This window comes from Saimiri boliviensis, chromosome 13 (assembly GCF_048565385.1).
Source record: "Saimiri boliviensis isolate mSaiBol1 chromosome 13, mSaiBol1.pri, whole genome shotgun sequence".
NCBI classification, from domain to species: domain Eukaryota; kingdom Metazoa; phylum Chordata; class Mammalia; order Primates; family Cebidae; genus Saimiri; species Saimiri boliviensis.
In genome coordinates, this window is record NC_133461.1 from 56,258,425 (window position 1) to 56,277,045 (window position 18,621).

Genomic DNA, 18,621 nt, shown 5'->3' on the forward strand with positions numbered 1-18,621 from the left:
CAAGAATGAAACTCCGTCTCAAAAAAAAAAAAAAAAAAAAAAATGTCAAGAGGTATCTGTGACAATGAATAGAGAAAATCTCCTATTTCATGCTAAAAAAAAATGAAATCCACTCCATAATGATGGGGATTTGTAAAAAGGGTTCAAGAACTAACAGAGCTCCCAGTGTCCAAAACTGAACAATCTGAGCAACAAAATTAGTATTGGATTATAAACATAAAGTAAATGTAGGCATTTATGCTTATAATGACATAAATAAATTACTGAACACATTAGTAAATGGGAGAGAAGAGATGAATTCCCATGCAGATTTTCCAATAATTTACGTAGATAGTCTGCCCTCAAGGATGTGGAGTCTAACTCCCTGCTCCTTAAGCATGAGCTGGGGATTCCTTCCACAGTTTGCAGCAGAAGGAGAGTGGAGATGACACTCCCTCAGCCAGGTGACCAAGGTCAATAGCAACAGTGATAAACCATGTTGATAGTATGTATCCTTGAAAAAATGATAAAAATTTACCTCTGTGATATGCCTCCCCAGATGCTATAACCCCAATTGAATAAGGAGAAAAATATCGGATAAATTCCAATGGGGGGTTTCCTACAATATGCCTAATACTCCCCAAACTGACAAAGTCATCAAAAGCAAGAAAAGTCCGCTGGGTGCAGTAGCTCACACCTGTAATCACAGCACTTTGGGAGGCTGAGGTGGGTAGATCACCTGAGGTCTGGAGTTCAAGACTAGCCTGACCAACATGGAGAAACTCCGTCTCTATTACAAATACAAAATTAGCCGGGCATCATAGTGTATGCCTGTAATCCCAGCTACTTGGGAAGGTGAGGCAGGACAATTGATTGAACCCAGAAGGTAGAAATTGCAGTGAGCCGAGATCATGCCATTGCATTCCAGACTGGGCAACAAGAGCAAAACTCTGTCTGAAGAAAAAACTAAACAAACAAACAAAAACAAGGAAAGTCTGAGAAACTGTCATAGCCAAAAGGCACCCTAAGGAGACATAACAATTAAACCTGATGTCATCATATCTTGGATGGGATACTGGAACAGGAAAAGGATATTAGGAAAAAAACAAGGAACTCAAACTGTGAACTTTAGTTATTAAAATTAATAAAAATGTTCATTAATTGTAGCAAATATCCTACATGAAGATATTAAAAACAGGAAAAACTGTGTGAGGATATATAGAAACTGTACTATTTTCTTAACTGTCATAAATTTAAAGCTGTTCTTCAAAAATAAAATAAAACAGTTCTATTTTATCTTTTTACCATGTAGCTATTTGCCAACACAAGGCATACAGGCAATTTAATTAAGAACAGAATAGGAAAGAAAGAGACAGCAAGGCTGCTAGGAACAGAGTCCAGAAGAAATCAATTCAAGGCCAAAACCAGTCATTAAGTCAAGCAAAAGTTTATAAATTCAGTCTGTAGTTATTCTAGGAATAAGTTCACCTGCCAAGGGGCTGGTCTTTTTCTGTAAAGTACATATCTATTACTGTTTCCCCCAAATCCTAATTGCTTGGATTCAGATCAGCTAATGATATACAAAATATATTATTAAGGATCCCTACGAGAGTAAAAACATTATGCAAAGAGCAATATTTAATTTAGCTTTTTCAGATGGAAAATAAGCTGTGTGAGTCTGTAAAAAAGAGTGGATAGCTAAAAACAAAAGCTATGAAATATTGTATCTCAATACTTATAGGATCCCAATATCTAGTGTGACAAGTAGTTCTATTTCCCACTACTAGAAATATGTCTGATTACTAAGCTAATAAATATCAAATATTAAATTTCAATTAAAACCTTAAACTAAATGAAAAAACAAAACCTTACGACTCCCCAGCAGGGTAATTCCCTGAAGGGCTGACAAGATCTTTCTTTCAGAGGGTATGAGAAAATCTGGTTAAGAGTACCCTAAGGAAGGATCTAAGCCTGTTTATAGCCTACAAACAAAGAAACATAAATTATTGATACAGGCATACAAATAATTTATTTGAAAAATCTGTTCCGAAATAATTTCATTTTCTCAAGATAACACTGAAATGTTGTTCTAAAACCAAGCCTCTGATTTTAACTTTTTTTAAAAGGAATAAGAGTAGACAGGTCTTCTTTATAAACTTCATCTGCATTTCCTTAAGAAAACAGCCAAAGATTTCACTTCACAGAAACAGATTTGCATTCTCCAATTATCTCCAACTTGAAGGTTACAGTGTAAACTAAAAGGGGGCAGGGAAAAGTTTACAGAAACAGCTTTATAAACACAAACTAAAGTAATCAAAGCAGTATTTGGAGGCCTAAAATTTGGTTGTCCTTTACCCCTCTGGACAATCAACTGCCTCCCAGCAGGGTAGAAACCTACACTATTCCAATAATTTACATAAGAAATTAGCAACCAAAATTTACATCTGAATGGCAAACCCCAGAGCCCATCAGGTGTTAAGTATTTGCTTATCTAAATTGCCTCTAAAAATAGCTTTACCTTTCTTTAAGCCTTAGGTAAACAGAGGATTTCCCACAAAGGGAAAGCAGTATGCTTAAGTAAGTCCAGGCAGTATACTGCCCTATTTCATTGCCATTTTCATAAGGAAAATTTCAGAACCGTTCTCCCTTTGAGTAAGAGGGCTCTTAAAACTACCTTAGAATGAGCCCAACTGAAAGAGCTACTGGCCAGGGTGGTGGCTCACGCCTGTAATCCCAACACTTTGGGAGGCCGAGACTGTTAGATCATGAGGTCAGGAGTTCAAGACCAGCTTGGCCAAAATGGTAAAACGCTGTCTCCACTAAAAATACAAAAATTAGCCAGGCGTGGCGTCGGGCGCCTATAATCCCAGCTACTCCAGAGGCTGAGGCAGAGAATTGCTTGAACCTGGGAAGTGGAGGCTGCAGTGAGCTGAGATAGTGCCATTGCACCCCCGCCTAGGAGACAAAGCGAGACTCTGTCATCTTATAGATTGAGACTGAGATGGTCTGTTGCAAAGTCAATTCTAAACCCAGGTGAAAGCTTTTCCAATATTTCAAGTACTTTCTGCTACTATTTTAGGACCTTTTTTAGTGTTCCCTCTTCTACTTCTATTCCACCCCCACCCTGCAAACAATCAGAAAGGTATTAGATGTTTCGTATTTACCTTTTACATTTATTTTGAACATTCTTCAAATACAGAGGATTGAAATATTTTATACATATAAATATGGCCAGGCGAGGTAGCTCATGCTTGTAATCCCAACACTTTGGGAGGCTGAGGCAGGTGGATCACAAGGCCAAGAGTTTGAGACCAGCCTGGTCAATAAGGTGAAACCCCGTCTAAATCTTGAACTTGAGTGGGATGGTTAAAAAAAAATTGTACCTCCTTTATCTTTAAAATATTAGTACTCTTCCCATATACTTCTCATACTCTCTGTTTTAAAGTTTAAGAAATACTTAAAGTATTTTAAGTATTTAATATCTCTAGATCACTGAGTTTATATCTTGGTGGGTACTAAACAGCTTTCCATACCTGGTTATAAATAACACCAGTGGCAGATACCCCACAAGGGAAACTAAAAACATACCTAGAGCACAGGAAAAATGGGACCCTCACTCAGCCTCCTGAGTAGCTGGGATTAGTGGCATGTGCCACCATGCCTGGCTAATTTTTGTATTTTTAGTGGAGACGGGGTGTCACCATGTTGGTCAGGCTGGTCTTGAACTCCTGACCTCAGATGATCCACCCACCTCAACCTCCCAAAGTGCTGGGATTACAGGCATGAACCATTGTGCCCAGCCGGGATAATACTTGTCTTTCTTACCGACATCTGTTGGGAAGTGATAGGAGATAATGTGAGTAGAGCAAAATCATTCCTCATTCCTCTCCATACCATAATTACTAGTTTCCAGCCTTGAGCACCACATATAATTAGAAATATGTCAGACAATATTAGAGAGAAAACAGTGAAAAGAAAACAACTGAAACCCACCATCTGTAGTGCAAGATCCTTCTGGGGCAGGTTTTTGTGAATAGGGAATTGGTGGGCTGTTTGAATCAGACATTTCTTCATCATCTTCATCATCTTCCATTTCATTAACTGTTAGACTGTTAGAAAAATCCAGACTCCCATTTTGAGTGTATCGGTGTACCAAATCTTTGTCCAGATCCTCCACCTTGGGTTTGACATCTGAGTAAGCAAATAAATCATAGCAGATTTAATAAAAAGATGCTTATGGAAAAATGCACAGTTCTCAAAGACATATTTGGAGAAACGAAGTCTAACATTTTCTTTCTTTCCTTTTTTTTTTGAGATGGAGTTTCACTATTGTTGCTCAGGCTGGAGTACAATGATACCATCTCGGCTCACCACAATCTCTGCCTACTAGGTTCAAGTGATTCTCCTGCCTCAGCCACCTGAGTAGCTGGGATTACAGGCATGTGCCACCACGTTCTGCTAATTTTGTATTTTTTTTTTTTTCAGACGGAGTTTCGCTCTTGTTACCCAGGCTGGAGTGCAATGGCGCGATCTCGGCTCACCGCAACCTCCGCCTCCTGGGCTCACGCAATTCTCCTGCCTCAGCCTCCTGAGTAGCTGGGATTACAGGCACGTGCCACCATGCCCAGCTAATTTTTTTGTATCTTTAGTAGAGACGGGGTTTCACCATGTTGACCAGGATGGTCTCGATCTCTCGACCTTGTGATCCACCCGCCTCAGCCTCCCAAAGTGCTGGGATTACAGGCTTGAGCCACCGCGCCCGGCTTAATTTTGTATTTTTAGTAGAGATGGTCAGGCTGGTCTCAAACTCCCGACCTCAGGTGATCTGCCCACCTCGGCCTCCCAAAGTGCTGGGATTACAGGTGTGAGCCACCGCATTCAGTCGAAGCCTAGCATTTTCTAACATTTAGCCAATTTACCTCAGAGGTCCCAAGATTTGGAATCCTCACATCTAAAAGAAGAATCCCACTTTTTAAAAAAGGAGTCCAGAGATGTGTGTGATTGAGAAACTTACCTGCAGATGAGAAAGGATGCTGGTCAGGGTCCAGGTATAGCTGGGAAAATATTGGCCGTGGTACCACACTATTACATCTGAGGGAGGCTTCTATGGAGTTGTGGAGAGCTTCCTCAAATCGAGCAGATTTCAGTTGCCCAGCATATGAATTCCCCATGATCTATACCTACCCACCCCCAAGAAAAAGAAGAAAGGATAAAATTGATATGATTAGAGGTTGTATGTCTCAAAGTACAGGTAGAGTTAATATAAACTATGTCCATACATCTTAAGATGTGAACTATACGAACTACCCAGATATCTTAAGACAACTTGTATAAGTTACTTGATATCATATCACTTGTGCTTTTTGTCTTTATGCCCAAACTCAACTCAAAAAGCCCCTTTAAGGAATCTTGTATCTATAACAGTAATAAATGCTTAAGTCAAGGCTCTCCAACCAGTAAATCAAGACTGACCTTCCAATCACGAATCCCAACCTGGTTAATGATGAGGACACATCACCTTTATAGAAGGCAGCTACTATAATTCCCTAGAAACTCTATCAGTAGTTTCAAAATAAGTAATGAATTTTCTCTTTACAAAGATCTATGACTCTAGATGGGAGGAAAAGCCTCTCTTCTGGAAAAAAAAAATGAAAACTTTATGATTACATATTTAACAAATTTCTGAAAGCAAGATTTGAGCCTTTTCAACTCAAAGAATTCATTTATGTATTACTAGTATTTGAAAAATACTGTTGTTTCTTTTGCTTCGTCTGAAGTACAATCTTATTTGGGACCCTTCAAGAAAGTATATAGTAAAAAGCTTTGAAGCCATGACTTTTACTTCTCACCATTAATATTTATATAGTACTATAGTACTTGCTGGTTATAAAAATTTCCATATATAACAATACTAACTACAATTTACTGGGTGCCAACTACTGGCTAGACTAATGATTCTCAAAGGGTCTTGGGGGTTCGAGTGGAGCCAAGACCCTACCCTTTCAACGGTCCATGAAGTCAAAACTTTTATTTTCTATTTTGCATTTTTTTGAGACACAGTCTCACTCTGTTGCCCAGGCTAGAGTGCAGTGGCACGATCCTGGCTCATTACAACCTCCACCTTCCAGGTTCAAGCAATTCTCCTCAGCCTCCCAAGTAGCTGGGACTACAGGTGCACAGAACCATACCTGGCTAATTTTTGTATTTTTTGTAAAGATACAGTTTCCCCATGTTGGCCAGGCTGGTATCGAACTCCTGACCTGAAGTGATTCTATCTGCCTGGGCCTCCCAAAGTGCTGGGATTACAGGCATGAGCCACCGCACCCAGCCAAAACTATTTTCCAACTATTTAAAAAATTTATTTTTTTGTTCAAAGCTGGTAGGTAAGGCTGTGGGAGTTGGTTCAGCTGTTCAACAGTACTCTCAAGAACAGAACTCTTCCTATCATTCTCTTCATCATCCTGAATGTGTTGACTTTTACTCTCATTCTTGTCCCTAAACAGCTGTGACAAACTAAGGCATCATGTCTACATTCCAAATAATCAAAAGGGCAAAAAGCTTTCTTTTTAGAAACCTTGGTCTTTTTATTTGGAATAGAATTCCTCTTCCCAGCAAACTTTTCCTTGAATCTCATACAAATGGGTCAGCTGTCCATTCCTGGGCACATCATCTCACTAATTACTAGGCTATATTTGCCTTTTTCACTCTGATTCACTCATATGTGTATGTGGAATTTTCCAGAATTAGCAGGATGTGTGATATTGCAGCTGGTTGAGTGCAGAAGCATGTAAGCTACTCACTAACTTGTCTTTGGAAAATACAATCATTTTTCATAAAATATGCTATCTATCTTCAAATATAGGGTGGGGTTTTATTATAATTTCTAAAAGTACTATATAGTTTTAATTTTTTTCAGTTTTAATTTTTAATAAATAAAAATTCTATGGGGTTCTCAATAATCTTTAACAGTATAAATGGGTTCTGATACTAACAGTTTGAGAACTATTGGGCTAGATAGTCTACTAAGTACTTTATAAAAATTGTTGTATTGAATCAGTATTCTGAAGTAGGTATGCCCTCTTTCCACTTCCCAGATTAGAAAACAAAACAAAAAAATCAAAACTTGAAGAAACAAAGTGACCAGTTTCACTACCATTCAACTAATAAGGGATGGAGCCAGGACTCAGTATCTAGCCATGTAGTGACAAAGCCTGTACCCTTACTGTACAGCCTCAGCCTGGGTAAATCTCATTTCAAGACAGGTAATTCTGAGAGTATCTTAGGCATCTCCCACCCCCTTGTATCAAAGAGGGGGATAGAATTTAAAATTTATCTGGAATGCCAACTCTGATTAACTCCCTGGAGAGAGTCCCTTGAGGACTAGTTGAGAACAACCCTGAGGATGCACCTGTGCTCATCAGAAAAGGGCACCAACACCCAGCGTGCCCACTCATGGGCAGAGAAGAGGTGACGCACTGCAACCTACCACTCTATCTCAAGTTTCCTAGGCTCACACACTAAAGCTCTAGAGAAGATTTTGGTGCCCCTGAGCTACTTTTTAACAGCAAAGAAGACTTCTGATATTATTCCTGGTGGCAGTGAGTAGTATGCAGTGATTTCCCAGAGTGGCTGGGTTTGTCAAAGCTTTATTAGAGATTCCTATGATTTAGAGAAAAAGCCAGGATCCTACTTTGGCAACTTTTCTCTTATAGGTAATAAAAACAAAATGCCATGAACTTAAATTACTACGTTTGTTTTTTACAAAAAGTATATACTCAAAATGTACAATACCCAATTACAAGTTGCATATATATATATAGTCATATATATATATGGGGGAGGGGGGAGAGCACACCCAGTTAAAAGATGAAATAGTAGAAAATCAACAAAGTCTGTCAAGTGAAATATTCCTGAAACACCAAGTTTTGGCCAAGCTCCTAAGACTCCCCACCAGTACAACTACAAACATTTAAAAATTTTGAAGTTCAGAGTAATTTACTTTTCAACAGCAACCACACATGATCAAAACAGGGTGGAAGTTGGAAAAGAAATTGCTGTGCCACTAGTTCATGCATCTAAGTCAAAATCCAACAACCACTTCACCTTTCTTCTTGGCTAAAGACATAAAACTACTAGGAACTAGCACAGAGTTAACCATGGGATTGCTTATCTGTAACAACGGAATAACTTCAAAAGTGAACCTTCAGCCTTTTTCCAGAGCACCAAATGTCTGGAAATCTTGCCGCCTCTTAATCTATCACTACCTTCAACAAGTTATCTTCCTTTCATCATTGAAAATCTTGAAAACCTACATTCTCCTACAGATTGTTTTAGTTTAATTTTTTAAAAAACCATCCAGTTACAAATGTAGGATCATATAATCTCAGTCTCTTCACCTTATAGTTTGAGGAGTAATATGATAGAACATATATAAAGGACAGATAAATATCACACAAATAAAAATATTAAATCAGACTGGGTCTGTTGGCTCATGTCTAGAATTCCAGCACTTTGGAAGGCTGAGGAGGGAGGATAACTTGAGCTCAGGAGTTGGAGGCTGCAGTGAGCTATGATTGTGCCACTGTACTCCAGCCTGAGTGACAGAGCAAGATCCTGTCCCCCCCACACAAAAAAATTAATTTAAAAATAGGTGATGGAATTTCACCATTAAAGAAGACATACATAATCCTACAAGTACATTAGCAATACTCACATGAAGACAACAGGAAGTATTTATTCCCTGCTCAGACTTGGTAGAATAAAAGGAATTAGCTGTCTCTATTCCAAATAAAAAATAGAACTGGGCATTTAAAAAATGATAATGGTGTCTGGGCACGGTGCCTCACGCCCGTAATCCCAGCACTTTAGGAGGCCAAGGTAGGCAGATCACCTGAGGTCAGGGGTTGGAGAACAGCCTGGCCAATATGGTGAAACTCTGTCTCTACTAAAAGTACAAAAAGTTAACCAGGCAAGGTGGCGTGCTCCTACAGTTCCAGCTATTCAGAAGGCTGAGGCAAGATAATCTCCCGAGGTTGCAGTGAGCCAAGATTGCACCACTGCACTCCAGCCTGGATGACACAGTTAGACTCCGTCTCAAAAAAATAAAATAAAATAAAAAATATAAATAAATAAAAACAGGCTGTGTGCAGTGACTTATGCCTGTAATCCCAGCATTTTGGGAGGCTGGGGTGGGCAGATCACCTGAGGTCAAGAGTTCAAGACCAGCCTGGCCAACATGGCGAAATCCTGTCTCTATTAAAAAGACAAAAATTAGCCGGGTGTGGTGGTGCATGCTTCTAATCCCAGCTACTCAGGAGGCTGAGGCAGGAGAATCACCTGAATAGCGGGGAGGTAGAGGTTGAAGCAGCTGAGATCACGCCACTGCACTCCAGCTTGAAAGACAGAGTGAGACTCTGTTTAAAAAAATAAATAAATAAAAATAAAAAATAAAAAATGATAATGGTAATGTAAAGAATTACATAACTGACCTCAGACTTCTTTAGTGCTATGGAGTTCTACCCTTGATAGCCCACTGCTACCCAAAAAAGAAGGGTGGAGTTTAAAAGATGTCTGTGTAATCTATTCTAAATGTCACATGACATTCAGGGTCACTGAAATTGTGGGCATTATCCACCAGCCTCCGTTTCCTCTAAATCTCAAAGAGCCCCAATGCCTAAGATGGTGTAACACCTGACTAGAAGTCGATGTGAATAAATCTGACTTCAGGTAGAAGATGAAAAGATACTTTTCAGAACTAGTCATCACATCAAATGCAACTTCTGGACAGGAGGGGTGGCTGGTGCCTGTAATCCCATTCAAGTTGAGAGGGCTAAAGTAGGAGGACTGCTTGAGGCCAGACGTTTGAGACCAGCAACATAATGATACATTGTCTCTTATTTTTTTTTTGAGATGGAGTTTCATCAAGTCAGCCCTGACTGTCTCAAACTCCTGACCTCAGGTAATCTGGCAGCCTCGGTCTCTCAAAGTGTTGGGATTACAAGCATGAGCCACTGCACCCAGCATTTTTTTTTTTTTTTTTTTTTTTTTGAGAGGGAGTCTCCCTCTGTCTCCCAGGCTGTAGTGCAATGGCATAATCTTAGTTCCTGGGTTCAAATGATTCTCCTGTCTCAGCCTCCCGAGTAGCTGGGACTACAGGCATGTGCCACCACACCCAGCTAATTTTATATTTTGTTTTTGTTTTTGAGACGGAGTTTTGCTCTTGTTACCCAGGCTGGAGTGCAATGGTGCAATCTCGGCTCACCGCAACCTCCGCCTCCTGGGTTCAGGCAATTCTCCTGAGTAGCTGGGATTACAGGCACGCGCCACCATGCCCAGCTAAGGTTTTGTATTTTTAGTAGAGACGGGGTTTCACCATGTTGACCAGGATGGTCTCGATCTCTTGACCTCGTGATCCACCCAGCTCGGCCTCCCAAAGTGCTGGGATTACAGGCGTGAGCCACCGCGCCCGGCAATTTTATATTTTTAATAGAGATGGGGTATCACCATGTTGATCAGGCTGGTCTCAAACTCCTTACCTCAGGTGATCCACCCACCTCAGCTTCCCAAAGTGCTAGGATTATAGGCACAAGCCACTGCACCTGGCCTGTTTTTAAGGAAAAAAAAGAAGAAAGAAGAAGAAGAAGAAAGAAGAAGAAGAAAGAAGGAAGAAGGAAGAAGAAGAGAGAAGCAGCAGCAGCAGCAGCAGCAGCAGCAAAAACAAAGAACTAAGGGGCCCAAAAATCTCATGTCACTTTGTAGATTGTAAGACAAACAAACAAACAAAAAAACCAGAAAGCCAACTTGTGATTTCCACTATATACTTACATATTTATGTATCTAGCTGACATCAAGTTTATAAGACTGCATTACATTGCTTTTCCATATATTTTTTTCTTTTTTAAAGACGGGGTTTCACCATGTTGGTCAGGCTGGTCTTGAACTCCTGACCTCAGGTGATCCGCCCACCTTGGCCTCCAAAGTGCTTGGATTACAGGTGTGAGCCACCACACCCGGCTGCTTTTCCATATTTTTAATTGTAAAATTATAAAAGGAAAAACTATATTAAATATCTTGTCATAGCACTACAGACCTCTGAAATACTAACAAGCACATTTGTGACTTTGAGAAAATGTCTAAGACAGTAAAAAATACGAGCAAGTCTTTCTGCACCCCTAATTAATTGCTCAAAATGCAGACTGGATCAACTACAAACCACCACAGCATTGTGGTTTGCAGCCTTTCTGTTCTATCCCTTTCTCTCTTTTTCCACAGAAAGAAAAATTGCGGAAGGGGATGTGGGTAAAACAGGCAGCCTCTATCTCTGGTCACTTCAGGAAGTGGGGCTGGAGAGGCTGGGCAAAAAGAAAAAAGAGTAGCTTGGGAAATAGGTGCCTGTTAATGCTTCCACGCCTCTCCTCAGTTTTCCTTTTTCTTTAGAAAATAGAAAAGAGTAGTAATGCACTCTGAGGGACAGTACTCCTTGATGTGTAATATTTTCATTTCCTTTTTGTGAAAGATTTCATAGTTAATAGTTACTCTATTATTAAAACTGTACTTCTATAGTATTTATTAAGTACCCAGCAGAGAGGCTGGGTGTGGCGGCTCATGCCTATAATCCCAGCACTTTGGGAGGATAAGGCAGATGGATCACGAGGTCAGGAGTTCAGGACTAGCCTGGCCAAGATGGTCAAACCCCATCTCTACTAAAAATACAAAAGATTAGCTGGGCGTGGTAGTGGGTGCCTGTAAACCCAGGTACTCAGGAGGCTGAGGAATGGAACTGCCTGACTCCAGGAGGCAGAGTTTGCAGTGAGCTGAGATCACACCATTGCACTCCAGCCTGGCGACAGAGCAAGACTCTGTCTCAAAAAGAAAGAAGAAAAGAAGAAAAGAAGAAAAGAAAGAAAGAAAGAAAGAAGGTAGGCAGGCAGGCAGGCAGGCAGGAAGGAAGGAAAGAAAGAAGGAAAGAAAGAAAGAAGGAAAGAAAGAAAGAAAGAAATATATATATATAATCATATATAATACACATATATATATATACACACATATATATATACATATATATATGTGTATATATATGTACACACACAAAAAAAAACAGCCAGGTGTGGTGGCAGATACCTGTAATCCCAGCTATTCAGGAGGCTGAGGCAGGAGAATCGCTTGAACCCTGGAGGTGGAAGTTACAATGAACCAAGATCATGCCATTACATTCAAGCCTGGGTAACAAGAGTGAAACTATGACTCAGAAAAAAAAAAAAAAAGTATATAACACAGAGAGAGAAATATCCTTCTCAATGATAAAATCTTCCTTTAACTCTAAAAGACTTTTTACAGCTAAAGCATTCAGTTTCAGAATATATAGTCTTATTTGTAAAAAGTTAAAGTTGTATGTGAAGCATGTGTTACAATGGTAGACATTATTGGCAGTTAATATAATAGTAGCTGTTGTTATTATTACTAGTAGTAGTGATAATGGTGGTAGTGGTGGTGGTAGTGGTAGTGGTAGTGGTGGTAGTGGTGGTGGTGGCGGTAGTTGTTATTATTAAGAAATGTGAAAGAAAGCATCCCTTCAACGATTTAGTAGCATAGACAGCTTACTAAACGCCAAGCAAGCACTATTATTACTCACATTTTCAAGATAACTGAGGCTTAGAGAAGTTAAGGAACTTGACTAAGATCACACAACACGGAAATAAGACAGGGTGGAACCAACTCAGTTTGGCTCAGAAGCAGCTGTCTCAGGCACTATCTTTATCACTTAGGCCATTAAGTTAACTAAACCACCTACCAAGATGGCCCAATTGGGTAAGTAAATGGATACTCTGTAATATACTACAAAATTGCCGACCACCAAAGAAAAAAATCAGAAAAGAAAATGTTTGTTTGCTGATGTGGCCTCCTCTCTATATATCACAGTTGCAAGACAAGGCTGAAGAGTAAGTTTTAACTTAAGATAGCCTAAGAATCACAGTCAAGTAACAATTTTAAAAATCAAAACAAAATAACCCTACCTCTCTATTAAAAAACTCCTCACATCAAAAATTAGCCGAGATTGGTGGCACGTTCCTGTAGTCTCAGCTACTCAGGAGGCTGAGGTGGAAGAACTGCTGGAGCCCAGGAAGTCGAGGCTGAAGTGAGCTGTGATCGTGCCACTGCACTCCAGCCTGGGTGACAAAATGAGACACTGTCTGGAAAAAAAAAAGAAAGAAAAGAAAAAGAAAAAAGTTCCCCTTTTGACTAAATATAAATATATTTTCAAGTATTACACCTGGGGTTTTAATAAAAATTTATTTTAATACCAACTATTTGGAACAAATAAACGTTAATTTTTAAAAGTTTTTTAAAAAAGGAAATGACAAGGAAGAACAAGAAAAACACTGATTTTTTTAAAAGAAAGATCATGTACAAGCTAGTAGAAAAGTGAATTTAAGACACAATTTGAGGTGTGTGGTTTTAACATCAAATTAAGTTGTGGTACAGGTAGATGGGGATGTATGTATGCTCAGTAATAACTCATTGTTTTAAAAGTTTTAAAACATGCATTTCTAAGCTTTGTCTACTGAGAAGTCTGAGAACCAGTAACATTCAATTACTATTAATAAGCACTTCCCAGGCCAGGCACGGTGGCTCACAGCTGTAATCCCAGCACTTTGGGAGGCTGAGATTGAGACCATCCTGGCCAACATAGTGAAACCCTGTCTCTACTAAAAAAAAAAAAATCAGCTGGGTGTGGTGGCACGCACCTGTAGTCCCAGCAGGCTGAGGCAGGAAAATATCTTGAACTCAGGAGGCCAAGGTTGCATGCAGTGAGCAGAGATCAAGCCACTGCACTGCAGCCTGGGTAAAAGAGTGAGACTCTGTTTCAAAAACAAACAAACATAACACTTCCTATACTATGATTGTAGTGGCCTAAAGCATTCCACACTGAAAGGAATCAAGATTTCTTGAAGTATGACCAGTTCCAAGTCTGGGACAAGGAATACGCAAGATGAGCCTTGAATATCCTGAACCAGAAACCAAAGAAGGTTATCAAGAATAATAAGGCCGGGTGCAGTGGCTCACATCTGTAATCCCAGCACTTTGGGAGGCCAAGGCAGGCAGATGGCTTCACTCCAGGAGTTGAGACCAGCCTGGGCAACATGACAAACGAAACCTTGTCTCTACAAAAAATAAAAAAATTAGCTGGGCATGTGGTGGTGTGTGCCCATGGTCCCAGCTACTTGCAAGGCTGAGGCATGAGAATTGTTTGAGCCTGGGAGGTAGAGGCTGCAGTGAACCATGATTGCACCACTGCACTCCAGCCTGGGTGACTGAGTGGAACCTGGTCTCAAAGAAAAAAAAAAAAAAAAGCCAGGTTTGGTGGTGTACACTTGTAATCCCAGCTACTCGGGAGGCTGAGGTAGGAGAATCGCTTGAACCTTGGAAGGTCGAGGTTGCAGTGAACCTATCATGCCTCTGCACTCCAGCCTGGGTGACAGAGTGGGACTCTGTCTCAAAAAACAAAAACAAAAACAAAAAAAAACAGAACTAATGAAGCATGTCAAAGACATAGGAGACCAGGTGCAGTGGCTCACACCTGTAATCCCAACACTTTGGGAGGCCGAGGCAGACAGATCAACTGAGATTGGGAGTTTGAAACCAGCCTGACCAATATGGAGAAACTCTGTTTCTCTACTAAAATTCCAAAAAAAAAAAAAAAAAAAAAAAAAATTACCTAGGCATGGTGGCACATGCCTGTAATTCCAGCTACTTGGGAGGCTGAGGCAGGAGAATCGCCTGAACCCAGGAGGCAGAAGTTGCTGTGAGTTGGTATCGCACCATTGCACTCCAGCCTGGGCAACACGAGCAAAATTCCATTTAAAAAAATAAAAAAAAATTCATCCAGAAAAAATAAAGTTACACGCAAACTTACAAACAAACAAAATAAAAAATAAAAAAAAATTTTTAATTTAAAAAAACCATAGGAGACCACTTGAAAGGCTCCCATAGGCTAAAGATGAGAAAAACCAAACATAAAAGAGAATAAATGCAACTGACTGAAGCATATTTAAAATATAAAAACTCAAAAATTAATTTTGCTACTAAAGGAGAAAAAGTGAAAGCTCCTTTTGGAAAGAAACAAAGCACTACAAGCAGGAAAAGAAAAGAGCATAGCATTTATTCTGGTCTTTCTGTACCTCAAAGTAACCAAACAGTCCTGATTATTGAGAGTTTGAATTATTATATATTTTTTTGAGACAGAGCCTCATTCCATCACCAGGCGCTAGGCTGGAGTGCAGTGGCGTGACCTCGGCTCACTGCAACCTCTGCCTCCCGGGTTCAAGCAATTCTCCTGCCTCAGCCTCCCAAGTAGCTGGGACTACAAGCGTGTGCCACCATGCCCTGCTAATTTTTGTATTTTAGTAGAGACGGAGTTTCACTATGTTGGCCAGGATGGTCTTGATCTCTTGACCTCGTGATCTGTCCGCCTGGGCCTCCAAAGTGCTGGGATTACAGGCGTGAGAGAGTTTGAATTTTTTTAAATGAAGAATTCCAGCTAAAAAATGGGGGAAGAAAAACAGAATTATAAAATTACCACTTTGTAACCCCTAATGAAAAATTCACAGAGGCAACAGTAATTCATGCAGGTAATGGTAATTTATGTAGGCAATGGTAATTCATGCAGGCAATGGTAGTAAGTGAAACCATGAGATAGAAGGCTGATGTGGAACTTTAAAATGGAGAGATCAGACTGTCACCTCCCGAACCCACTGGTTGAGCTTAGCATCACTATAAGTGAGGCAGTGAGATGCTGCGTGCCTTCTCAGTGGAGACAATATAAAGCACACACACCACCTAGGAAGCATTCCTGCCAAATGGTGTGATGAATTTAGTCATCCCTCTAGAACAGGGGTGTCCCATCTTTTGCCTTCCCTGGGCTACACTGGAAGAATTGTCTTGGGCCACACGTAAAACACACTAACAATAGCTGATGAGCTGAGAAAAAAAAAAAAAAAAAAAAAGCTGGGTGTGGAGGCTTAAGGCTGTAATCCCAGCACTTTGGGAGGCCGAAGTGGGTAGATCACCAGAGGTCAGGAGTTCAACACTAGTCTAACCAACATGGCAAAACCCTGTCTGTATTAAAAATACAAAAATTAGCTGGGCGTGGTGGTGCATGCCTGCAATCCCAGCTACTTGGGAAGCTAAGGCAAGAGAATCGCTTGAACCTGGGAAGTGGAGATTGCAGTGAGCCGAGATCGTGCCATTGCACTCCAGCCTGGGTGACAGAGCGAGACTTCGTCTCAAAAAAAAAAAAAAAAAGAAAAGAAATTGCAAAAAATCTCATAATGTTTTAAGAAAGTTTATAAATGTGTGTTGGACAGCATTCAAAGCGTACTAGGCCACACTGGATGAAGAATTGTTTTGAGCCACACAAAAAATACACTAACGATAGCTGATGAGCTTTAATGAGCTTTAAAAAAAAAAAATCACACGCACATAAAAAATCTCATAATGTTTTAAGGAAGTTTACAAATTTGTATTGGACCAGATTCAAAGCCATCCTGGGCTGCATGTGGCCCGTTGGCTGCGTGTTGGACAAGCTTGCAAAAGCAACTTCCATTTATAGAATCAAGGAGCAAGTTAAATGCCCTAAGGAAACATGCAGATTCAGAATAAGACACAGATCTTTAGGGTTCTGCAACAAGCCAAGTTCATACAGCTTGTATATGGTGAAACTAGGATTTAAATTTAAACTCAAAAGTGCATGCTCTTCTACTAAAACATGCTGTTTGTAACAACAACAAAAAAAGGTGAGGGGATTATACATCCTGTGTGTGTGTGTGTGTGTGTGTGTGCGCGCGCGTGTATGTGTGTGTGTTTCTTTTGGTCCCAGATAAATATTTTCTTTTCTTTTTTTTGTTTTTATTTTGTTATTTTTTTGAGATGGAGTCTTGCTCTGTCACCCAGGCTGGAGTGCAGTGATCTCAGCTCACTGCAACCTCTACCTCCCTTGTTCAAGCAATTCCTCTGCCTCAGCCTCCAAAGTAGCTGGGATTACAGGCACACATCACCATGCCTAGCTAATTTTTTTGTATTTTTAGTATAGACGGGGTTTCACCACGTTGGCCAGACTGGTCTCCAACTCCTGGCCTCAGGCAATTTGCCCGCCTCAGCCTCCTAAAGTGCTGGGATTACAGGCATAAGCCACCACACCCAGCCCAGATACTTCCTAAGGTACAATGTATTGTCTGTGTGTCAGGCACAGTACTAAAAAGACAAATTTGTATAACTTCCTAGTTTCTATTATCTTTTTCTTTACAGATGTCACTTTCTAAACTTTAACAATTATTCATCCAGCATTTAGAGAAATTCTACTGTCATAGGGATTAATTACATTGACTCAGAGTCCTATGACCTTATTTCAAATCCTGTACCCACTTACTCTTTGTATGATATTGGGCAAATTACTCAATCTCTCATCTATAAAACAGAGATAGAACTTTCAATTTCATAGATTTTTGTGAAAATACATGAGATTTTACATATAGTAATTAAGTTTTTAGAATAGTGCCTGGCACAGAAAAAAAAAGTGCAGAAAATGTTGGTATGAATAGTAGCAAACTATTTTTAAATTAAAAAAAGAAATTTTAGCATTGTGCCACACTGAGGGTATGAAGAAAAGTAAGATGCATTCTTTCCTTTATGCAAGTTGGGCACTAATGTAAAAGTTCCAAAGGCTGCTATTTGGCACTACATACTATTTATTTATTAATAAGTTTTACAATCATATCTACGAATCATGAGATAGATAACCTCTGACACCAAGAACAGTACTGTCCAGCAGAATTTTCTAAGATACTGGGAACATTCACATTCTAGACTGTCCAATATGGTAGCCACTGGACACATGTGGCAGTTGAACACTTAAAACTTCGCCAGTGTGACTGAGGAATTAAAATTTCTATTTTACTTAATTGTAATGAATTTTTTTTTTTTTTGACACAGGGTCTTACTTTGTTGCCCAGGCTGGAGTGCAGCGGCACAATCTCAGCTCACTGCAATCTCTGCCTCCCAGGTTCAAGCCATTCTCCTTCCTGCCTCAGCCTCCCAAGTAGCTGAGACTAGAGGCATGTGCCACCTGCCCGGCTAATTTTTGTATTTTTTGTACAGATGGGATTTCACCATGCTGGCAAGGCTGGTCTCAAACCCCTGGCCTCAAGCCATCTACCATCCTGGGCCTCCCAAAGTGCTGGGATTACAGGTGTGAGCCACTGCATCCAGCTGTAATTCATTTAAATAGCTACATGTGGCTATTAGCTGTCATGCCGAACAGTACAACTCTAGAGAATGTACAATGATTTAGAGATAAATGATTTCTTAAGTTCTAAGAGGACTGACTGTGTCCCTACTGATGTGACCTTGGACAAGTCCCCTAACCTCTCTCAAGCTCAGGTTCTTCATCTGTAAAATGAATGTATAGGATAGATTATGACTGTCCTTTACAGTGATAAAACTCTTTATATAAGAAAATTATTTGTTACTGTTTTTCTATTTACATGCTCTTTCTCTATCAAAAATATTCCCTGATGAGAGTGAATAATGTGTGACTCCTAGACAAATAAACCAAACACACTGTTTTCAGAGTCTCAAATCCAAAAT

The 18,621-nt window shown here is 39.9% G+C and overlaps 1 protein-coding gene across 4 annotated transcripts in view; it reads right to left on the minus strand.

Annotated features, from left to right (window-relative positions):
- GREB1L (GREB1 like retinoic acid receptor coactivator) overlaps positions 1-18,621 on the minus strand; it is a 316,336-nt gene that overhangs the window by 150,205 nt on the left and 147,510 nt on the right. For 2 of the 4 annotated variants that reach the window (XM_074383697.1, XM_074383695.1), the window contains exons 3-5: positions 12,993-13,169; positions 4,994-5,159; positions 3,973-4,170 (exon numbers count right to left, since the gene is read on the minus strand). In XM_074383697.1, the coding sequence (XP_074239798.1) occupies positions 3,973-4,170; positions 4,994-5,150 (355 nt within the window). In that variant the 5' untranslated portion in view covers positions 5,151-5,159; positions 12,993-13,169. The remainder of the gene's footprint in view (positions 1-3,972; positions 4,171-4,993; positions 5,160-12,992; positions 13,170-18,621) is intronic. The other 2 variants (XM_003924788.4, XM_074383696.1) reach the window with 1 other exon arrangement.